The following is a 22,498-nucleotide window of genomic DNA, read 5'->3' as shown; positions in this document are numbered from 1 at the left end:
TTGAAGGTATTTACAGCTAACATGCCTTGAAATATAAATACCAAAACTGAGAAAATAATCATGGATATTATGCAAACCTAACATGGTAAAAATGATGAAAGGACAGGAAAGTAAAATACCGGGCACAGTGGTGTTATTTGAAATTGCTAAACATAATCAAATCCAAGTATAAAATACTACTTCATTTGAAATTGCACCAACTAACATAATAAATGGGTTGGAACCATCCCTTTTCACCCGCATCTTACATCAGCACACTAACAGCCGCCACCCCGGAAGCATCCACAAAAACATGGGATGGTTTAGTCCAATCAGGTAGACTTGCAGTGTCCAACTAAAAAATCAGTTGAATTGTAGTCTCCAATTACTACATAAAAACATCAAATTCACAAATCAAGCAAAATGCAGGTTTCCAACTGCTCGTTCGCTCCAAGTTATGTCAAGTTATTCTGATTAGACATTAAGAACTTCCAAACAATAGAACATTCACAATTTGACCAAGAAGCACATAGACAGGATCAGATCCTACCGAGAAAGAATTATATCCTTCAATGGAATGGTTACAAGCCATTAACGATCTAACCAACAAGCACTTAGACAGGATTGGATCACACTGAGAAAGATTTATATTAACGAGGTTACATACCCAAAGAAAACTCTTCCCCCAACACACAGAAATACTCTTGTCATTTTCCTCCACTTGCTTCAGAAGAGGAAGGTATTGTTCATATTCTGCAGTTCAAAACCCTTCCTTGTCATGAGGAACAAAACCAAACTCTTTTAGAAAACTCCTACCAAAACACACAGAAAAACTGTGCGCTTTCCTTTCACTGGCTTCTGAAAAGGATCACTATGCAGAGCAAATATAATGGCATTGGTCACATTCTGCGATTCAGAACCCTCCTTTTATACTCAGCCAATGCCCAAATTGGGAAGATATTCCTATATGCCGAGTATGAAATCATACAATTCTTATTGAAAACTCCAGTAATTTCCTGCAAAAAGAAGTCCAAATAAGCTCAGGATGGGCCATGCATGTAAACACACTCCAAGCTTCTCACATCCATGTAAAGTATCAACAATTTTTCATGAGTTCAATCCTTACTTCTTGTGGGTAGTCCCCATTTTCAAGTTGTGAATTTAACAACACCAGAGCTGCTCTATGAAGAGGTGCGGGATCCCGCTCTGCCTGTACAATATCATGCCAAACTTCAGTATCTATCATGTGCATTGTCTAACATCCAGCCTTAGGAACTCCTACAACATGAATTGTCGTGTAACAATCAGGTGCCTTTCCATTTTCTGACACACATTGCCAATGTTCAAATGTTAACATAGAGAGAGGCATTGATAGAAAGGATGAAGAAGGATTATACTTCACGAACATTGATGGAAAGCACACAATGGTTTGTTACAGATTTGATATAGTCAACATTGAATTTTAAAAACTGGCCAAGTTTTCTTAAAGAAGGTGATCTTTCAGAGCCCAATCTAAAATGTTAAAAGACGTGCGTAATTTCATCTATCAAATGAAATGAACCTTTAAAATGACAGACAGACTTGACTCCTAGGTTAACCTTAAATTATATATGTTTGCTTTATATATGTCTTCAGTACCACACACCCTACGCTACTTACTTGTCCTGAGCGTATAAGAGCAAGCATAGCCCACGATGTGTGCACAACATGAGCTCGATTGTTTTCCAGATTTGTGTACACCTAGTTTGCAGAAACCACAATCAATCGTAGATAGCAGTATTGGACACATTATCCATAAAGCTTTAAGACTACATTTTCTAAACTATTATAAGAGCTGCTGCAAAATGGATAGACAGTACAAGGTAATGGCATTTTGAAGTGGGAAAGATGCCAAAGTTTAAGACTATGCATAATACCTTATTTTGACATGAAAGGTAGCTTTCCCCCCATCCACCAGATGGGAGCTGCTTGGACAATAAGAAATCACAAGCTTTTCTAATGGCCTGTGAAGTTTTATACAACTGTCCTGCTGCAACCAACCCCAAGATTCCAAACCATGCAGCATATGTAAAACACACTCCCCATGAGCCATACCTGCAACCAGTTCTTTGACTCAACAATTTGATGAGAAAAACAAACACATGCACACACCCACCCACCCACCCATGCATGTACAATGCTCATAAAAATGGGTTTACCATGAACCATCTGCGCTTTGGATGCTTTCAATGTAGTGACTACCACGTTGAATACAATCAGTGATTTCTTCAGTGCGATGGGTTGGGTAAAGCTTCTTAAAGGCTGCCAACCCTTGAATAACTGCCGAGGTGCACTCAACATACCTGCATGAAATGACAAAATCAGAAGTTTCAAAAAACAAAGGGAACAGACCAAGTTGACAACTAAAAGCTGAAACTTACTGGTAGTCAATAACAATGTCGCCAAAAGTTTCAGCTGGATTAATAAGCTGTTCAAGCAAACAGTTATTTATCAGTTTAACATTCCTAAAGAGTAAGCAGCATAAGGCATGACAATGAACTCAATTCTATCAAGGTAAACAAGTAAATTAACAGTTACCTCTCCCATAGGCACATGCATTAATAAAGAGCGAAAAGGTTCAAAAACACTTTCCCATAGGCACAAGTACTTTAATAAAATGTTTTCTCTCCCATAGGCACATGCATAAACAAAGAGTGAAAAAGTTCATATACCCTTTCCCAAAGGCACAAGTACTTAAACAAAATGTTACCTCTTCCATAGGCACATGTATTAAGAAACAGTGAAAAAGTTAGATTGACCCTGCCCACCCATCTGATTCCAAATGTCTGATTCAATATACAATATTGCAGCTTATACCCAACCTCAGAGTAATTTATACAACATGACGTCATCCTAACATCCTCTGAAGACTGCCAATAAACTTTCACATAACCTAAAGACTTTAACAGAACGACAAAGAAAATTCATTTTCATCATTCAACAAGGTTAAATGAAATGCAAGAAGATTAAAAGTTAAAGCAGAGCAAGGACTGACTAACCTCCAACCAAGGATAAGAGCGAGTCAACTCATATGTTGCAACTCCACCACTGGGATTCTGCAATAATTGTTTAATAGAACATCAGGATATACATTTGACTAGGCATTATTTTAATGTACATTTGATTAGGCTTTTTTTCAATTGACTAAGGACCAACTGATGCAAATGAAATGCCAAAATGTTAACAGATATGCAAAGACAGCCCAGATACATTTGACTAGGCATTATTTTAATATACATTTGATTAGGCTTTTTTTCAATTGACTAAGGACCAACTGAAGCAAATGAAATGCCAAAATGTTAACAGATATGCAAAGACAGCCCGATAGCTGGATATCCGGGGTATTGCCGAAACCCTAAATTCAATCAGAAGAAGCTACTACTGGGCTGGAATGAAAGCAGACGTCCTTAGATATGTGATGCAATGTTTAAGCTGTCAGAGAATCAAGGCCGAGCGGATCAAGGTTCCTAGAGAACTACACCCTCTTGATATTCCTAGATGAAATGGGAATACATCAGCATGGATCTTATAGTTGGCTTACCCATTGTTTAAAGAGGCTATGATTCCACCCTAGTAATAGTGGGCATAATTACCAAAGTAACTCATGCTATTCCAGTAACAACAACCCATAAAGCCTCCGATATTGTGATTTTTGCACTTAAGTCCTTTGGTCTTTGCTATGGAGAGCAACTATCCTAGTTGCTACAGTTAAATAGAACGCTTCAGAGAGGCAGACAGACAGGTTACTAAGAATACCACAAACACTTTCCCCTCTCGTGTTACTCCATGGAGTAGTGTTCACCCTTTTGAGCTTTATCATTTTGTGAATGCCTCAGCTATTAAGTACTCCACATAAGCCTTGAAGCAAGAGTGCACAATGGAAAAGACTGAACACAAAGAGAGAACGGAAGAGAGAGACAAGAAAGAATGCAGAGAATGAAGAAACAGGACTGAACTTATCTGCAAATGAATGCTGAACACAAGGCTGCCTGATCAGCCCCTGCATACAGCTGGTTTGTGTCAGTGGCTAGAACAGGCAGATGGAAGATGAACAGTAGGCTAGAAACAGAGGGAGTGCTGGCAACTGAAGAGAATGTGTGCTGGCTGGTTAGGGTGGCAACTATAAATAGCAGGAGATGACAAAACTGGGCAACCTGCCTGAATTAAATGCCACCCAGTCTGCCATGTGTCAAACTGCAATGTACTCGAACCTGGAGATGTAAACACATCTATAAACTAACTAACAAAGCTGAAAATGGAAATGCAAATGCATTGAAGCTATCAAAGCTCCTTTGTCTCCGTCAAACTTTGATGGAGCTCACAACCAAGAGATGACCAGCACATTGCAAGAATATGACTCATACAAACCAAACGATTATACAAAACCTACCACCCCAACTGAGAGATTACAAGTCTCAAAAATTGATTGCCACAACTAAGATACACCTCCCTTTGACCTTGTCTCAGACATACCAAGGCCGAAGAAGATGGAGAAACATTTTAAAGACGGGTAATAGGTTTAATGGAGTGATGTTCTGATTCGCCTATTAGACCCACTTACGATGATAAAAGTAGACAACACCATTGTAAAGAGTACCTATACTCTGATACCACGTGAGGAAATGAACTCTTAAGAATCTAAACTCCTAGCACCGTGAGAGAGAACCCAAGGGCTATCAAAGCACACAAAGTGTACAAATCAACACCACTAACCATTTTTTAAAAACTCATAAGATGAAATGAAATGAGAGTGAACTAAATGAATGAACGAATGATACAATGGTCAATCAACTGCAATGAGTTGAGGCAAATGCTCAATGCAAAGGAGGAAGATAAACCCTTAAAGGCCATTGTCTCTTGAGGATAGGACTCAAAGTGGGACCAAGGAAGTTGTTGATAATGCCACAAACTGCATGAGAGTGTGTAGTACTTGAGCAATCCTGGAAGGAGTAAACAGCCACCACTTGGATGCCAAAATGCTTCTATCTCCACATTTTTAGGGTTCCAACTAGTGCACAGCAGGAAAGAGCCACAAAAAAAAAGGAAAAAACAATCTGGATGTGGATGATGATGTGACAGCTGGCAAAATCTGTGCTTGACAGTGGCAGGAGTGGGAGCATGGCCTTTAAGGAGCAAAATGCAGTTGTCAGAGAGAAACAGGTGATGTCACCAGCTGCTGTCCTGCTTTTTGACAGCAAAAGCAGCAGCATTTCAGTCTAGAAAGCCAAAACACAGCAGTCTGAGGTGTCATACAGCAACCAGAAGTATCATGAATGATGACCGTAGCTACATCCAGTGTCCCCTTTGGCTCCAGCCATTCCACAAGATCACACACCATCATTGGGATCTATGCCACTCCACCTTGGGTTCTTTCTTCTAGTCCCCCCAAACTGACCAGAGAACCCTTGTATTGACTGCAGTTTTTCCCTCCAGCCGTGCTGCTCAACTTTGTGGTGTCTTAGATTTCTTTCAGAGATAATAGTCTCTCTTTTTACTGCCAAAAAAAAGACGAGCACCTCTGCTTGGAGGTTTTAACAATATTTCCATGTGAACACCAAAATGAGATTTAAGCGAAACTTCATTGTCTGGATTTTCATTTGCGGTTTAGACTTCTCCCTTCTGCTCAAGGGCCTCAAAACATTCTTTGAAAGCACAGGCATGTATTTTCAAGTGTTGCAACCCTTTTCAAAAAATGTTAATATTGAAGTCAAGATTTTCCTTTCGTATGACATCTTCAACTGGTTACCATCTGAATAAATGAGACTCATAATGACACATTCAAATTGATCTGGTGACAGATTTGTCATCCAGTTTATTAATTTCAAGCTGCTTATCTTTTTTAAGTGTGAGTATCAAACAGCCTAAATTGAACATGTTGACAGTATGATTTAAGGCTAACCTGGTAAGAGAGCATAGTATTAACAGCATCGTAAATTCGTTCTGCAGGTATTGGTTCACCAACAATTTCAGAGGGTAGAATAGACAAGGCCAATGCAGCCTGCAAATTATTAATGAAAGGTGATTATAATAACAAAGTTTCACATTATGAAACAGAATTGATATTTCTTGAGTATTACCTACCTTCAGACCTTCTGAAGTGCAATCAGAAATGGGCCACCCATGATCTCGTGTAGAGAAGGGCCATGCACCTTTAGAAATATGCCTGTACCAGTAACTTAAATCCCCAGGACAGTCATCTAAAACCTTCACAAAGTAAATTTTAATCAAGTCACAAAAAGCGTGTGAAATTGCATCTAAACATTGCATGCAAGAGCAGTCCATGTTAATCACCTGACTTTTAATGACACAAACATCAAGAAGCTCAGTAGAGATTAGTGCTTGAACAGCAAATGCCGTATCCCACAGTTGGCTGCCATTATATCCCTGATTAATTTCACCATTAAAAAGGATCCATAACTAAACCATACAAGGAAATCGGTTGTTTTATTTAATTATCTTTTAGCATATATACCTGCATTTTCATGCCATCTTCAGCAACCCATAAGTAGTCCATCAGCCGAGGTAAATGAAGCTTGAAAGCTTCTGAATTTGGGTCCTCCACCCAACAGCAAAGCATGTTCAACACCTATCAAATCAGGAAACACAAGGAAGCATAAATGAAGATGTTTTTCTCCCACCATAGCCTCCCTGCCTAAGCTGCCCTTTTGTTATCAGACATAGAACAAGATAAAGGATTTCTTACCACCCCCAAAAACAGTGATCTATAAGATTATTTGCGGCAAAGACACAAGAAACAACTGGTTTCCTGTCTGTAAATGTGTCAAGTCAAAATGTTCAAACCTTTCAAGCAATGTCATATCAAAACATCAATCCAGAAGATCAGAGACCTTACAATAACTAACTCAGTAACTCATCTAATGCTTTATTAAGCAACCTTCTGACAACTTCTGTCCACTATCTATTGAGGATACAAGCATGTGTATTTCTAACAAAGCATGAGAAATAGTAGAGTTATTTGAAGATGAGGGGTCAAAAAGTGCACAAAGAGTATGAACTCCTCAAATAACAAATGATTGTCCAAAAAATGCAATGAAACTGAAGAATACATACAGTGGCCTCTCCAACAAGCAAGGCAAGAGGCAGACAAGATACACATTAATTAACATTAATTCACACAACCTTAGCGACTAATGGACCTACCCATGTCCAATGCAACTCAAGCAATGTCCTAGAGTTCCAAAGATAAATCACATATCTGTGATAGTTTAGCTCCCATTTCATGATCTAGCCAAAAACAGGAGATTTTTGTTGCATCTTCAGCTGAGGTGAGTATGACATGTATGACAATGCCGTTGAAATCATCTACTTGAGGAGGTTCATAGCGGAGCTGCAATTTCCTTGCAAGGCTCCTATCGTGCTCTACTGCAACAACCAAAGTGCTATTGGACTTGTTGGCAATCCAATCTCCTCCAACAAGACAAAGCGTGTGGACACCCATTACCATTTTACCTAAGAGCAAGTAGAACAAGGCACCATCTGCCTTTCTTTTTGTGCCATCATTTGATAACCATGCTGTCCTGCTTACAAAGTCAATAGCCCTGCAACATCTTTGCCAAAGGATTGGTCTTGGTCCACCCTTTGAAGATAAGATATGTTTTGTGGAGAAACAGAGTGTGTACGAACAAGACTAACACACAGTGAACTCAAATAAGAATGCAAAGAGAAAGAGAAACTCATGAATGAATGAATGAATGCAAATAGATGAACAATGAAAGAAAGAAATACAAATGCAGGAACTCAAGGAGCAAAACAGCCAATGTCTCTCATGGGAGCAGGCTCAAGGAGAACGCCAAAAAGAGTATGCCAATCTACCAATGCAGTGGGGAGTCTGCTGAGCAACCAAAATCAAGGATAGCATTTAATTAATTAATTAACATCAATTAATGTCTAATTTTTGCTCCTTAATTAAACCCTCAAATGTTTTTGTTATGTTAATAAGGCTTTTATTTGCAAAATAGAAAAAATGCCCAAAAATCCTCTTTAAAAGCACATATTGTAGGCATCCCACTCCATCATCTCATACTCTCACTTCAGATCATTCCAATCACTCTAAGACCACTCTTATTTCTGGTAGCTCACTCAATCACTTTCCCTCATCCCCAAGTGCTTCCCTTCTCCATCTACTGGTCTCCCTTGCATTGCGGAGTGGCAGATTGTCACTGGACCTGCTGCCTAACTGCCATCCTCTCAGCCCAGGCTGTTGCCCACTCAGCCCACGCTATTGCCCATGCAGAAGGAGCTCTGCCCTCACAGCCATTGCTGTCACCTACACAAACTGGCTGACGCCCACTGAAGGTGCTGTGCTTTTTAGCACCTGTCCATCTGCAGCCTGTTGTCTACCTTTTACAGAGACATGCAGTCTACCATGATCAGGAGCTGCATTTTGATCTTCTGTCCACTGGGGAACTGTTGCTATCTGCTGCAGCCATTCTCCCTTGATTTTGAGCAGCAGTTTACCTTCTCAGAATCTGGACCAACCAGCTGACATCTTTGTTTTTCTACTGCTGCTCCTGAGGCTCATTCTTTCTCATCACACAGCTTTGCAGGACTGCTTTCGCTCCCTTTCCTGCTGTCCATGCTCATCTAGTGTCTTCTCCAACATTCCCCTGCTGTGAGGACTGCAACGGTAAGGCAATCATCTTGGGTCACTCTGTCAAAGGCAAACTCCATGACTCACACCTCAACCCGGTCCTAGAGACACGGAGGGTAGGGACCCCCACTGTATCATCATTGTATGCGGTTCCTCATCTCATTCATTCTAATTCTTTGTGTTTCTAGGTTCATTCAATGTTAGTGGTTGTCATACATTTTGTTGTTTCCATTGCAAACCGTACCATTCCTTGCATGGTATCAAAGTAGAGGTGACCCGAGAGCTAAAGATTCTCAATATATGTGAAAAACACATGTTGCAAGGAGCAAAGGCAAATCTGCCCCAGTGAGGAGTGAAAAAGAAAAAGAAAAGACAGTACAATGTACACATGTACAACAGGATGGGGAAAAACAGCATCTCATCCAATGCCCATCAATCTCCTCGGGAAGGCAAAGCGCTCAATAGTGAGGCTTTTCGTGCGCACATTGGCAAGATTTTTATCAGTGGAGATCTTGACAAGGTCAACAGGCTTGTCCTCCACGACCCCACGTATGAAGTGATACCTCACCTCAATGTGTTTGGTCTTTGCATAGAAGACCGGATTCTTAGCTAGCTGAATAGTACTCATAGAATCCAAATGCAGCATAGGTATAGAATCAATCCCAAGGTCATGAACCAAACGGCCCAATCATATAGCCTCCTTGCAAGCCTCAGTGTGGCTGTAACATCCTCGGCCTCAGTGGTAGAGAGAGTCGTACATTTCTGAACCCTGGACATCCAAGAGACAGCACCTCCAGCATAGGTGAATACATAGCCAGAAGTGGACTTCCTACTATCTGCATGTCCTACATAATCGGAGTCTGTGTACCCCACAACTCCAATATCCTGGTTGCCATAGCACATACACATATCTGTTGTGCCTTTCAGGTATCTCATGATACCCTTCACGGCATCCCAATGTTTCTTGCCAAGTGTAGCCATATAGCATGCCACAACACCAACTGCAAAGGCAATATCTGGACGAGTGGCTATTATGGCATATATCAAACTTCCCACGGCTGATGCATAAGGGATCTGGGCCATCTCGAACCTCTACTCATTTGTCTGCAGACAATCGGCCTGTGAGACCTTCATATAAGAAAGTAATGGACAACCAAAAAGCTTCAGTCTTGCATGCGGAAACACTCTAAGGACTTTATGGATGTACTCCCTCTATGAGAGGTAGAGTAGTCCCTGATGCCTACCGCGCTTAATATGCATACCAAGAATGTGAGAGGCCTGTCCCAAAACCTTCATCTCAAAGCTCTTCTTCAACTGAGATTTAAGAGCATCCAGCTCATCATGAGGTCTCCCTGCTATCAGTACATCATCCACATAAAGTACCAAAATAAACAATGAGCCATCACGTGCTATCTTCGTGTAAAGACATGGATCCATAGCACTCCTGCTATAGCCCTGTGACTGCATAAAGGCATCAAACTTATGATACCACTCCCTAGGTGCCTACTTCAAGCCATAAAGACTTTTCTTCAACTTGCACACTAGGTGCTTCCTGCCAGGTTCTGCAAAGCCCTTGGATTGCTCCATGTTAATCTCATCATGCAAATCCCCATGCAAGAATGCAGTCTTGACATCCATCTAATATATGTCCAAGTTAAGTTGCACAACTAAGGATAAAACCAAGCGTAGAGTGGTCATCTTGACCACAAGAGAAAAAACTTGATCAAAGTCAACTCCATGCTCCTGCTTAAAACCCTTAGAAGCAAGTCTTGCCTTATAAGCCGGCTTGGGATGCCCAGGGATACTTTTCAGCTTATAAACCCATTTGCATGGCAAAGCCTTCTTGCCGTTAGGCAATTCAACTTAGTCCCAAGTCATATTCTTATGCAGGGAGTCCATCTCACACTGCATAGCCCTCTCCCAAGAGTGACTGTCACCCCTGCGCATAGCCTCATCATAGATGAGAGACTCTCATGCATTTGTAACCAAGACATAATGCATCGAGGGCTCAAATCTATCAGGTGGATGTCTAGCTCTAGTAGATCATCTCACTGCAAGCTCTGTTGCATGTCTAGCATCTTATCCAAAACCCTCGCCATGTCTACCAACTGCTGATGCAGGCTGTCCAACTGGCTATGCAGGAGCACGTGGCTCCTCCTGGAATATAACCCTACGTATCTCTACCACCTTCTCCGGCTACCTATACATCTTGTCTTCATGAAAAACTATATCATGGCTACGAATGACTTTCCGCGCTTGCAGATCCCAGAGGCGGTAACCCATCTCACCAACATATCCATAGCCAAGAAAAATGCATTTGACAATCTTAGGATCCAACTTAGTCCGCTTGTCCCTGGGCATATGGAAGAATGCCTCACATCCAAAGACACGTAGATGCGCATAAGACGGAGATTTCCCAGTCCATACCTCCTCTGCAACCTGGAAATCAAAACCGCTAGAAGATGATCTATTGATGACACGCACAATTGTACTAACTGTCTCAGCCCAAAAGCTCTGTGGTAGGCCTGCATGGCTAAGCATACTACGTATACGCTCCTGGATGGTTCTATTCATCTGCTCAGCCAAACCGTTCTGGGGTGGGGTATAGGAGGTGATCAACCGACGCTTAATACCCCTCTCATCACATAGCTACTCAAAGGCCCGTGACACATATTCTCCCCCATTGTCAGTCCTAAGGTATTTCAACCTATGCCCAATCTGGTTCTCAACCAATGCAATTCATCTCTCAAACATAACTAAGACATCTGACTTAAGCTTAATGGGATAAGCCCAAACTTTATACGAAAAATCGTCAATGAACGTCACAAAATACTTTGCACCACCCATAGACTGATAGGGCATAGGCCCACAAGCATCTGAATATACCAATGCTAGGGGCTTACTCATGCGTGTCCTACCAGACTTCTTATGCATATTCCTAGTTTGTCTACCATAAAGATAATACTCACATAAATCAAAACATGCATAGTCAAGGGGCGGTAAGTACTGTAAACCAAAAAGTATTTTCATTCCCTTCAAGGACATATAGCCCAAACGGGCATGCCAAAGAGATACATGTGGAATAGAACTAACTGACAGAACATGGTCAACAGAGGACCCATCAACTCTAAGAGGATAGAGACTGCTAGCCTTAGTACCTCTAGCAAGTACAAGTCTACCACGGGTGATCTTCCGAGCAAAATTCCCAAATGAAACATAAAATCCAGCATCATCAAATTGCCCTGCACACATAAGACTACATGTAAGCGCAGGTACATGACATACATCATGTAACAGAAAAGTACTGTCAGTAGAGAACTGTAGCCGTACATCCCCAATGTCAACAATAGCAAGTGACTTGTCATCACCCAAGCGAACTGAACCAGAGACAGTGCGGTAGGAATGAAACCACTCACGGCATGGTGTAACATAAAATGAAGCACCGGAATCCAAAAGCCAACATTGCGTATACATAGAGTGAACCTCGGTCAACAGCGTAGCATCATAAGAACTAGCTCCAAGTATGTACTTCCCATCAAAGTAATTAGTATGCATGACATTTATCTCCTTAATTTTCACACTGGATTTCGCAGGCAAAATGCTGCGATCAGAGGACTTTTCCTGTACCTTGTTTTTCCCCTTCTCTTTGCGCTTCTCACTGCACAACTCATGACATTGTGGACGTATGTGACCCTTCTTGCCGCAATGATAGCATGTCACATTAGCATTTCTTCCACAAGACTTGTTGCGCGACTTACCACACGACTTAGACCTAAACTTCTGCGAGTCTCTGCCACGTCCATACCCATGGTCATTCTTTCCATTACCATTTTTGCCTCTAACAATCAAAAGCATGCGGCACACAAGAGGTATCCAAGTTCTTACGGTTGCTCTCTTCTTGCAAAAGAGCACTCTCTACATCAAACAAGTTCAAAATAGTAGCAGGAACACATAAGGTAGTGCGGAATACATCCCATGATTCACTCAAGAGTTCCAAGCAAAAACAATGAAGTAACCTCATTATTAAAGGTAATGCCCTGCGAAGTCAAGTTCTTGAGAATAACATGGAACTGGCTCAAATGAGCAAACATTGTCATATTCTCCTTCATGCGCAGTCCATAAGCTACTTCAACCAATACATCTGACTTGCCCGAATTTTCTTGTCATAGAGGTTCTTGATCTTATCCCAAGTCTGCCAAGCACTCTGTGCTTCCTCAACCACATTGTAATGCACATGTTCAGTGAGAGACAAGATGAGAGTGGACTTGCATAACTCATCAACCTCATCCCATTCGTCATCAGTCGTAGTTTCAGGCTACTCGCCATGCATTCTTAGTGGCTTGATCTGAGATTTCTACACCCATACCTGCCAAACTTGGCTCTTCTAGTAGGCATAATTCGTACCATCAAGCTTAGTGATGTTGAAGATAGCACTATCAGTAGAAGAATATGCCATATTGCAGTCCAAAATGGTACAGACAGTTCAAAATTGTTTGCTGTTTTCTGCTGTAAACAGCCAAAATACCACCAAAACCAAGGCAAAATGACCACAAACTGATAGCTAATTATGCTGCCCACTAAGTACCATCAAAAGTACATAAAATCAGGATGATTCAGCATGAAAATTCCACGTCAATCCATGCATAACTACTTGCTGTAACAAATTACAGCCAAGTACAATGAGAGCAAACTGTAGACAAAATGAATACACCATGTCAACCACTGACTGTCAAAACATAACCGGCATCAAGTGGACATAAATCAGCAAGTGACAGTCATCCGGACATTGAGCAAACACCCAAGCATGTTAAATGAATCCGTCAGTAAGCCGACACACCCCCTGTGTAATAGGGCAAAGTGTACACAACACTAGCAAGACCTAAAGGCTAACACAAAGAGATGTATGCTCAGGGAGTGCAAAGCCCAAAGCAGCCCAAGTACATCTGTGAGGACCGCGGCATATCAACCATGCAACATCCAAGTGAAAATCCCAGTCTCAAGTATCCGAATGCTCAAGTAGCATAAATTGCCTGCTCATTGTCTATCAAGCATATCAAGACGCTCCCACTGGCACAAAAGCCGTAAATATCAAGCAAAGAAGCTCAACAAGGGCAAGTAATAGCACCAGTGCCAGAAGATCCAAGATCAAGCATCAATAAGACCTCATGAGCATATAGGCAGTGTAGCATTCGTACATAGCATCCATAGACATCAAGTACATCCAAACTGTAACTCTGGCAAGCCGAGAAATAGCCAAAGTAAGCTCCGAGTAATCAAATGTCAAGCCAAAGCAAGCCTCAATAGCATTCAACTCCAAACAATGTAACGAACATGTAGCAGTGGCATAGGCCAAGCATATCAAGACAGGTCACAGACATAAGCAAAGTACATACCATAAGTACATCAAAGATGAAGATCTAAATGCTATGCAAAGCGAGCTCAAGCTCAACTAATGATTCAGGAGCAAATCCAAAGTCTATGTCGATCCCCAAGAGTCACTACATCAATGTATACATTGAAGACACAGCCCGAATCCAACAGGCATATGCAAACATAAGCAAATAAGCTTCAGCCCTGAATATTCCAGCAGCAAATAAATGTCCAAAACTGAGCAAACAGTGGCTCAATCCAAGCTCAAAACCATAGACAAACCATAGGCATACTTCCCTATATGTATAGGTACCAACCGAGCATAATTGGGTATCAAATGACTATATAACATGAGCACAAAGTGTAATGACAGGGAACTACAATGTTTTGGGCTACCTGTGGACTATATAAAACAGTTAATGACTAAGCAAATTCAGCCCCAAAAGCATCTTATATCAAAGGCATACATTCCCCTAGCATTCGGGGAGCATTCGAGACCAACCAGTAACCAATATCAATGCCAGCCAAGCATAAACATAAAGTGCTAATGTAACACTGTTTGTGGCTGCCTGTGGACTATGGAAAACAATCTTGGACTGAGGTAAATCAGTCCACAAATCAATGCCGATGATAAACACTAATGCCGAGCATCAAGGGGGTGTTCCCAAGTGCCAAATGAAGTGTTTTCAAGCTGCCAATGAGTGCCAAGGGAGGACTGAAGTAAAAAACGAATTTTTTTGCAGGTCTTCAAGCTGGTCCAAATTGATCTCGGGCCTGTGGAAGGGGTAGGTAAGGTCAAGGCAAGGTTGGGGGAGTAGTCAAGGACCCCCAGGAGCTCCCTCTTGAAGGGCAAAATCACCGATAGAGAGTAGGCATCACAAGAAGCAAGAGGACATGGCTGCCCTACATCACAAAACCTGTGAACTGAAGTAAAATAACAAAAGAGAGCTCTAATACCTCTGAAGAAATGCCCTGAGGGTGCCTAAATGGGTCGGGTAAGTGCTCGGGAAGCTAGGGAGTAACGGGAGCTCGGGAGAGTCGGCTATGGTTGTCAGGAAGAAGACCCAATGAGTGTAGATAATCGATAGGAAGCTGAAGGAGTCACGAACCAAGTCGGAATGCTCGACCAACCATGCTCTGATACCAGTTGAAAGGTGAGAAGGATCGAAGCTTGCTTGGAAGAGCTATGGCGGGAGAGCAAGAGCAAGGAAGAGAGAGAGACCAAATGGGAACTCCAACAGTCACAATGTGTGACTGACCCTTCCTTTATTTAAACTGTCACTAAAAGAATAAAGAAAAAAGTGACGGTGGCAGGCACTCACCACCTACAGTGTGCAGTGGCGGATACTGTCAATGTAGTAATACACGGGCGGCTAGGCAGAGGCGCCTTTACCCCCAACAATATCTTCTTAGGAAAGTAGGTTCCCAAACTAATTCTCCTTTAAAAAGGAAGACTTCTATTAAAGGTTCCCCTCTAGAGATTAATAGTCTCCTAGTGTCTCGGAGCTCTTTCTATCTACACAAGAAGTTGGGGAGATAGTTAGGTATCACATGTGTTCCCTCCAGCAAAATTAGTAGACATGAGATATATGCCCCTGAACCGCCTTCTTCTCAAAAGAAACGAGTCAAAGGTCTAATACTAATGAAGCTTGAAAGGATTGTGTAACAAATATTTTATGCTTTTGATCACACTTAACCAACAATACACAGAATTGGAAGGGAAAGATCTAGACGAAAGAGATGCAGAAACAAGGCAGTAAAAACAGTGGCTAGCTGCTACAGCAGCATCATCAAAAAACAGTGTTACTGGAGAGGATTGAGGCAATGAAGAACCCTGCTCAAATGTCCTAAATGACAGTGCTGACAGCAGAAGACTTTGCCCTGGCTGGAGAAACACTCAAAACACTTTCAATTTTCTCCTTTGAAGCTATGAGCAAGTGCTGAAAGTCAAGCTCTGGATGTTCTGGCAGCCTCTCCCAGCATATTTATAATATATTCTTTGAGCATTTTTGAAATTTCAGCTTTCTAGCAATTTTCGTAGCTTTGATGTCATTTCTCATATTTATGCAATATGAAGGGCAATCACCTTTTCTGAAAAACAGCCGCCTTCTAATATTGGATTCAAAAGTGGGAATGAGGTCCTTGTTTCTAGATAATAACTTTTTGAAAATGTCAAAAGTTGCATTTTTTTCTAAATTTGGTCAAATATCTAACTGTTAAAACTGATTTTGTCACATATTGAGGTATCATTGCAAAGGAAAAAGTTACATCAAAAGCATGACAGCTTGAAATATATAGACAGATTTCTTTAGATGCACAGACCAATCAAATTAAGAATATTTGGCAAGTGGCATTAATAGGTGTTCATAGACATATACCAGTTTATGTGGCCAAAACTAACCTTATTAACAGGTCCAATGCAGATGTATCTAGTATTTTTATCTTCATAATGCACATGCTCCATTACAGTAGCAAGTGCTTTCTTACGAAGAAAAGAACCTGGCCGATGCATAAGAACAGGTTCAACTGCTTTGTGAAGGGTTCCCCAAAGAATGTCTTGTATCAATGGATGGGGATAATAGAGGTCCTCCTGCATCACCAACAAACAAAAAAAAAAAGCCACGAGCAGCTTAGGAAGAAAACTAAACTGTAACTATTTATATTCTCTAAAAGAAAGAACGCAATGTAGGTGAAAAACATCAATCCAAGCTCCACATCAAGACAATTGATAAAGAAGATCAGACCATAAACTGAACCTATCTTTTGGAAAGCCCATTCAATTGACATTGTGTTAACTAAGCAGATAATAATTGTATTGATTCTTTGACAGGCGGGAGGATCTGAAATGTGGCACAGATGAATGCAACTCCTTAGTTCATGCAAAACTCTATAAGGGACCTAGTAAAAGACAGTAGCAGGCAAATGACATAGAAATATAGCCAATCAGCTAGAATAGCCCAGTAGGCACACTCTACAAAAATCATATTTTGAAAGACTTGCAAAAATGAGATAGATAATCCTCTGACATGACCAAAAGAAAAGGGTACAAAGTTGACTTTTAAAAACCTAAAATCTTAGAGGAACTAGGTTGTTACCTTGGCACATTCATTCCTTGCTTTGTTCCAATCAACAACGTCATAAGGGAGATTAAAGAGCTCCTTTCTTAATGACTGAACAAGTTCTGTAATCCTACCAGTGAACCTCTTCCCATAAATAAATGACATTGGTAAATAAACCATTCTGCAATGACACCACATGCGACCTGCAAAAGCATATCACATACTGACAACCAGAGACAATATAAAATACCCCTGCTTCCACAGGAATGCAAAACTACAAGTGAGCCTTGATATAGAGAATTACATGTCAGTGCTATGATATCAAAGAGAAGCATATAGTGCCTTAACACACTAAATATACAAGCATACTTCCAGGTTTGCAGCAAATAGCAAAGCAGAAATACCATCACAAGCAATTCAAACACTAGAATGTTTCCATGCCACGACATACATATACCAGTTGTCCATTACTTCATTTAAAAAATCAAGACCTTCTCAAGATAACCAATCATATCTATTCTTGATTCAGACATGACATTTTGACCATTCCTTGTCTCTCTCACGTGCACTATATCCCATGTCTCTGCTGACACCACCAAGTTTGAACTCTATACAGAAATGAACAAACTTATCATTCATAAATCTCAATTGCATCTGCAGTTATAAACCTGGATGTATTGGTAGGAAATAAGGAAGCAGCCATATCTCGGGTGGAAGAGGATTATTTCCAGACCACTCAAACACGCCAAGAACCTGTTCAAATGAGTATACACTTTACAACTATCTGAAGGCATGGCTAGAATAACAACCATTTTGCATAACAATAGTGGACTATTACATACTGAAAGCCAAAATTTTCCCCATGAAGGGATGGTAGTGGCACCCCCATGCTCCAATATCCAAGATCTTCCTTTTTCCATTGCCCCATCCTCTCCACCATCAGGATCTTGTCCCAAAAGCCTCAAAATTACATAACTCAGAACTGATCCAAACATAGTGCTATGACCTTCTATGTGTAAACCCCAACCACCATCCTTATTCTGCCACAGTCCGAAGAGTGAATAACAGGCAAAGGTCAGCTAACAACATTGGCAAAACACTATTATTCTACACCCAAAGCTAATGGTTCACTGCTAGATTAGCCAAAAATAGCATACTGAACATTCCAGTCTGCATGGTAGGTGTGAAAACAGGAACAAAGAGCAAGTACGCAATATTCACGAAAAGCCTAGATGTGAAGTTATATTAGCAAGCTGGGTGGGCAACCATATAGGTTGGTGCATCTCCTATTTCCCAATTATTTCTTGTTTTCATGAACAATATAAAGCTCACACCACTGCATTGCAGATTTCATGAGCATAGCTTTTCAGGCAATAAACCAGACAAACACAAGATTGACATTTAGACAGAACAAAATAGCTGCTGGCCCAAAATGACTCTTCAAATGAGCAGCTCCTCACACTTTTGCATCGTCATAATTATGTAAAGCTTACCCATAACACGTGGAATCTCATTTCTGTAGTGACAGTTTTAAATAGTTACAAGGTTACAAGCAGGTACTAGGATATACTCTGGAAACTGCATTACTCTAAGTTCTTAAATGAGGTATGTAGGTTTTTGATTATCTAGCATTTCTATCATCCTCCTGTGAAGTTAAAGAATCAGCACGTCATTACTGATGTAAATGTCAATGCTTCACAGAACCAACTGTTTTCTGATAAATGCTTGCCTGATGATTGAAAAGGTACCGACACATCTCTCCTCTGTGGGCCTCTGAAAGAACAGTATTCAAGGAGCCAGTTACATACAGGGCAATCACCTGCAAAATATTTCCAATTAAAGAACTTCATCATAAATAGTTCTGAAACAAGCAACAAGCGCTTGCATGACAACAATTATCTTACCAGTCCAGGCATTAAAAACATAGGACCACCATAATCGCCTGGCCAGTGGCCATCATGAGCTTGTATGGTCGAGTAAAAGAGGATGGCACGCTTCAGTGTTTTCACAATGCTGTCTTCTGTAATCTCAGAGTGATGATCGAGTTTCACTTGCATAGGAAGAGGGGGAAGAGGGTTCTCCTTTGCGAACTGTCATGGTGAATGCGTGGATTGAGATCTTCAACTGTAAATGAAAAATTTAAGCTTGTGTGTGCACATGCAATTAGTGCAATGCTGCAATTTACGATCAGGACTCTTCAAATGTAAGTGAAGCTCAGCCACTTTCATAACAGAACTCGTTCAAAGGTGATGTCGCTTTTTTTTTGCAACTTCCAATACCCTACAGAGGTTACACTAGCATTGTTGCCTGCATAATGATACCAGACTCCTAAAACTGATGAAAACCTTCTGAACTAAGAGCTGTTCATCCGGTTCCAAATTAAATCCTGCGCAGGCTTCATTTTCATGTCATCAAGAAAAGCTATTCGGCAGCTGCTGAATCCGCACCATGTCAGAGTGTACAAATTCAAGCACATGCAGCTCACAAGCATGTGCACACACTTACTCACAGAGAGAGAGAGAGAGAGAGAGAGAGAGAGAGGAACCTGCATTCTCATGAGTAGGTCGGAGCTGTGCTTCTTTGCGAAGCGGTTGGCTGTAAATTCCTGGCGAGCTGTCTCGACGGCATGGCGCTCTGCAGGCAAGCCAGCATCAGGATCAAATTCCCATGTCTGCCGTCCGACATGATCATTGAGCGTGTGAAGCCAAGGGCCGGAGCCATCGGCGATCTTCAAGCGCCACATCGAGAAGGCTGAATTAATGCCTGATTAGCTTGCAGCTCCGATTCTGCAATTTTACTTGATTAGCCACAACAATCAATTCTCTCCCTCTCGATGAGATTTTACTTTACTTGATTAGCCACAACAATATCAATTTTCTCTCTCTCGTTGAGCCAAATGATCGGCTGGAATGAAGCCAAACTAGGAAAGCACTGCTTCGAATCGGAGAAGCAAGAAATCACATGAATCACTTCTAGCAAAGCAAAAGCTTCGAATCAGAGAGGCAAGAAATCATGTATCGCTTCAGGAACTGTTTGTGCACAAGAGCGAAGCCAAACTGGCAACGCACAGCTTCGAAGCAAAAATGCAAGAAAAGCTTCGAAGCACAAAAGCAGGAAGCAAAAATGCAAGAAAAGCTTCGAAGCACAAAAGCAGGAAAGGCATGCATCGATTCAGAAACTGAAGTTAGGCATGAGGAGGCGACTCCAAACCTGGCTAACTGCGCTGGAGTTGAGGCTTTGCCTTATCTACGTCTTCTTGCTGACTACCAGTTATGTAGCATTACAATGGAGACGCCTCTGCGCTTCTCGTGGTAGCTCCAGTGACGCGGATTTGCAACGCTGGACGTCCCATCTGCATTGGCAGTAGACTAGAGCCCGTTTCCACGATGTAGTTGAGATAGAAACCAGATTCAAGTCGGCAGGACAACGGTTTCACGTTTATCCAATCTCTCTCTCTCTCCCCGCTTGGGCACATGCACTATTCCATCCGGCTACAATTCCGAAAGTTGTCTCTACGGATCGAAGATAATCGCAATCTAGGGCATTGGAAGCCTAAAGATTGTCCAACCTTGCATTACAAGTGGTTGGAGCTATGGGCATATATATGGGAGTTAAACCTCTAAGCCTGGTTACACACCGCCATTGCCCGCCCAATCTGCGGTCACTTGTCTGGCCGCCACTTGCTTACACACTGGGCAGCGGACGCTTTTCATTGTCAATAAGTGTCCTTTCATACGCAATCATTTACACACGTGCCACCACCTACACACCAAACACTTCTAGAATTACATGTGAATGAAGGGAGGCTACAGATGTTAATCATAATTTTTATAATATTTATTATTAGAATACTTGATTAAACACTTTAAAATGACTAATAAAACTAGACGCATTATAAAACTTTAAAAATTTTGACTAATAAAATTAGTAATGAAAAAGAGAGCAGGGGAGTTGAACCCCTTCACCATGTTGTTGAGGCATGGCTCTATCGAGCTCTCTACAGAAAGGTGGAAAGGTTAAAAAATTTAGCACACTACCCCTCTCTCCACCTTTCCATTTGCACTGCAGATACTACAGAAGTTTACATACCGTTGTCTTTGTCGTCAATCTCCTCCACAGAGTCAGAATTACCAAAAGACTGTTCTCACATTTGCGTTTTCCCTCTCTCGAAACATGGCTCGAGCAATGTTGTCTCTTCGAGATGCCCCCCAGGATGGCTTGCTGCCTATGTTGGCTCCACTACTTGAGCTCTTTGTATTGCTTGTGTGGTACTTGTGTTAGTTAGCATAGCAACCACTACTAATCCATTCCTCAAACTATTTTACTGGTCCATGTTTTGATGAGGTGCATTACTTTTTCTCTCAAGTTCCAATGTTACTTCACATATCTATGTATCATCAAAACTATCTCCATACACAATGCATATATTATGTAGAACAAGGCATGTTGCCACCATCTTCAGGACATTTTGTAAAAGCATGTCACATCTCTTCAACAATATACAAAATCGTGCTTTAAGGATGCCAAATGCCCTTTCAACTGGCATATGAGTACTTGATTGCATGTAATTCCAATAATAACGTTCCAGAGATAGCCCATCCTTACTACCCTTGAAAAGAGGAAGCATCAAAAAGCGTGCAGGATAAGCACAATCGCCTAGTAGACTATATTGTCCTAGAGCTTTGTTTGTGCATCATTTTCCTAGGTCAAAACATTGAAAAACATTCCAATCGTACATAGAACCTACCCAGCCAACATCATAGTCCCAAACAACACAATTGGCTGCCATGCTTATCTGTAGAATAATTGAGTGGAAACCCTTCCTATTAAAATAATCTTTGTGGTTCTCTCTTGGGGCAATGATGGGTATATGACTGCCATATACTACGGCACCAACAACATATAGTATACCTCGCGGGGCCTGAAATGCATCTACATATTTTTGCATTTGTTGTGATGTTGGCCACTTTACGTACATACCATGCAATCCAGATGTAGCGAGTGCATCGCAAAAGTCCAGAATAGCCAACTATGTAAACAAAGTTAAGACTCCGTACAATCAGCTACTATAAGTCCCAAATTTGAGCCGCTCGCTAGGCGATGCAAAGCCACACAGACCACTTCTCCATAAGTATTGCACTTCTATAGCTCGTGTTCTTGTGTCGCATTTGTGGTGCTAACTTCACAATGAGATATTCAAATGTACTCATGTTAACTCGTCACGTGCCTTTAAACATTCGGTTTGAATAACTCCTCAGAAACCCCTGCTCCGTAAAAGTTTGTAATCTTGGATATGCCCAACATGACCATCGATCGTGCCCTCACTAACCTACACTAGCTTGACGTGCAACATAACCTCGAGCCATGCACTCCATCAAAGTATGCAATTGCATAATGTCATCGTCCCCGTCATGTTGGGGGTAAAGGCGCCTCCGCCTAG

At 41.4% G+C, this 22,498-nt stretch overlaps 1 protein-coding gene across 2 annotated transcripts; it reads right to left on the bottom strand.

Annotated features, from left to right (window-relative positions):
• Positions 1-603: 603 nt before the first annotated feature.
• Positions 604-20,540, bottom strand: CAS1 (cycloartenol synthase 1). 2 transcript variants are annotated; one of them, XM_087681348.1, is made up of 19 exons: positions 20,269-20,539; positions 19,604-19,844; positions 18,963-19,148; positions 18,788-18,877; positions 17,901-18,098; positions 17,727-17,811; positions 17,095-17,261; positions 16,401-16,589; positions 6,491-6,604; positions 6,310-6,402; positions 6,100-6,222; positions 5,918-6,016; positions 3,018-3,074; positions 2,400-2,446; positions 2,178-2,321; positions 1,896-2,073; positions 1,639-1,719; positions 1,106-1,189; positions 604-995 (listed from the first exon to the last, which is right to left on the bottom strand). In XM_087681348.1, the coding sequence occupies exons 2-19, from the start codon at positions 19,799-19,801 to the stop codon at positions 879-881; spliced, it is 2,250 nt and encodes a 749-aa protein (XP_087537474.1). In that variant the 5' UTR covers positions 19,802-19,844; positions 20,269-20,539; the 3' UTR covers positions 604-878. The 2 variants fall into 2 exon arrangements, with proteins under 2 accessions (XP_087537474.1, XP_087537473.1); XM_087681347.1 differs by having other exon boundaries at positions 6,100-6,402; positions 20,269-20,540.
• Positions 20,541-22,498: the final 1,958 nt, after the last annotated feature.

The sequence above is a fragment of the Lygodium microphyllum genome, chromosome 7, assembly GCF_053477565.2.
Source record: "Lygodium microphyllum isolate KBCC chromosome 7, Lygodium_microphyllum_v1.1.10, whole genome shotgun sequence".
NCBI lineage: Eukaryota > Viridiplantae > Streptophyta > Polypodiopsida > Schizaeales > Lygodiaceae > Lygodium > Lygodium microphyllum.
This window is presented reverse-complemented; position numbering and strand designations above follow the sequence as displayed.

Bases quoted from the DNA above. Each gene is read 5' to 3' on its own strand.
- CAS1 (XM_087681347.1), bottom strand. From the start codon at position 19,801: ATGTGGCGCTTGAAGATCGCCGATGGCTCCGGCCCTTGGCTTCACACG. The intron at 17,812-17,900 runs GTATGTAATAGT...TCATTTGAACAG, and splicing joins GGGGAAAATTTTGGCTTTCA to GTTCTTGGCGTGTTTGAGTG. The intron at 6,605-16,400 runs GTTAGTTTTGGC...CTGATTTGATAG, and splicing joins GCATTGGACCTGTTAATAAG to GTGTTGAACATGCTTTGCTG.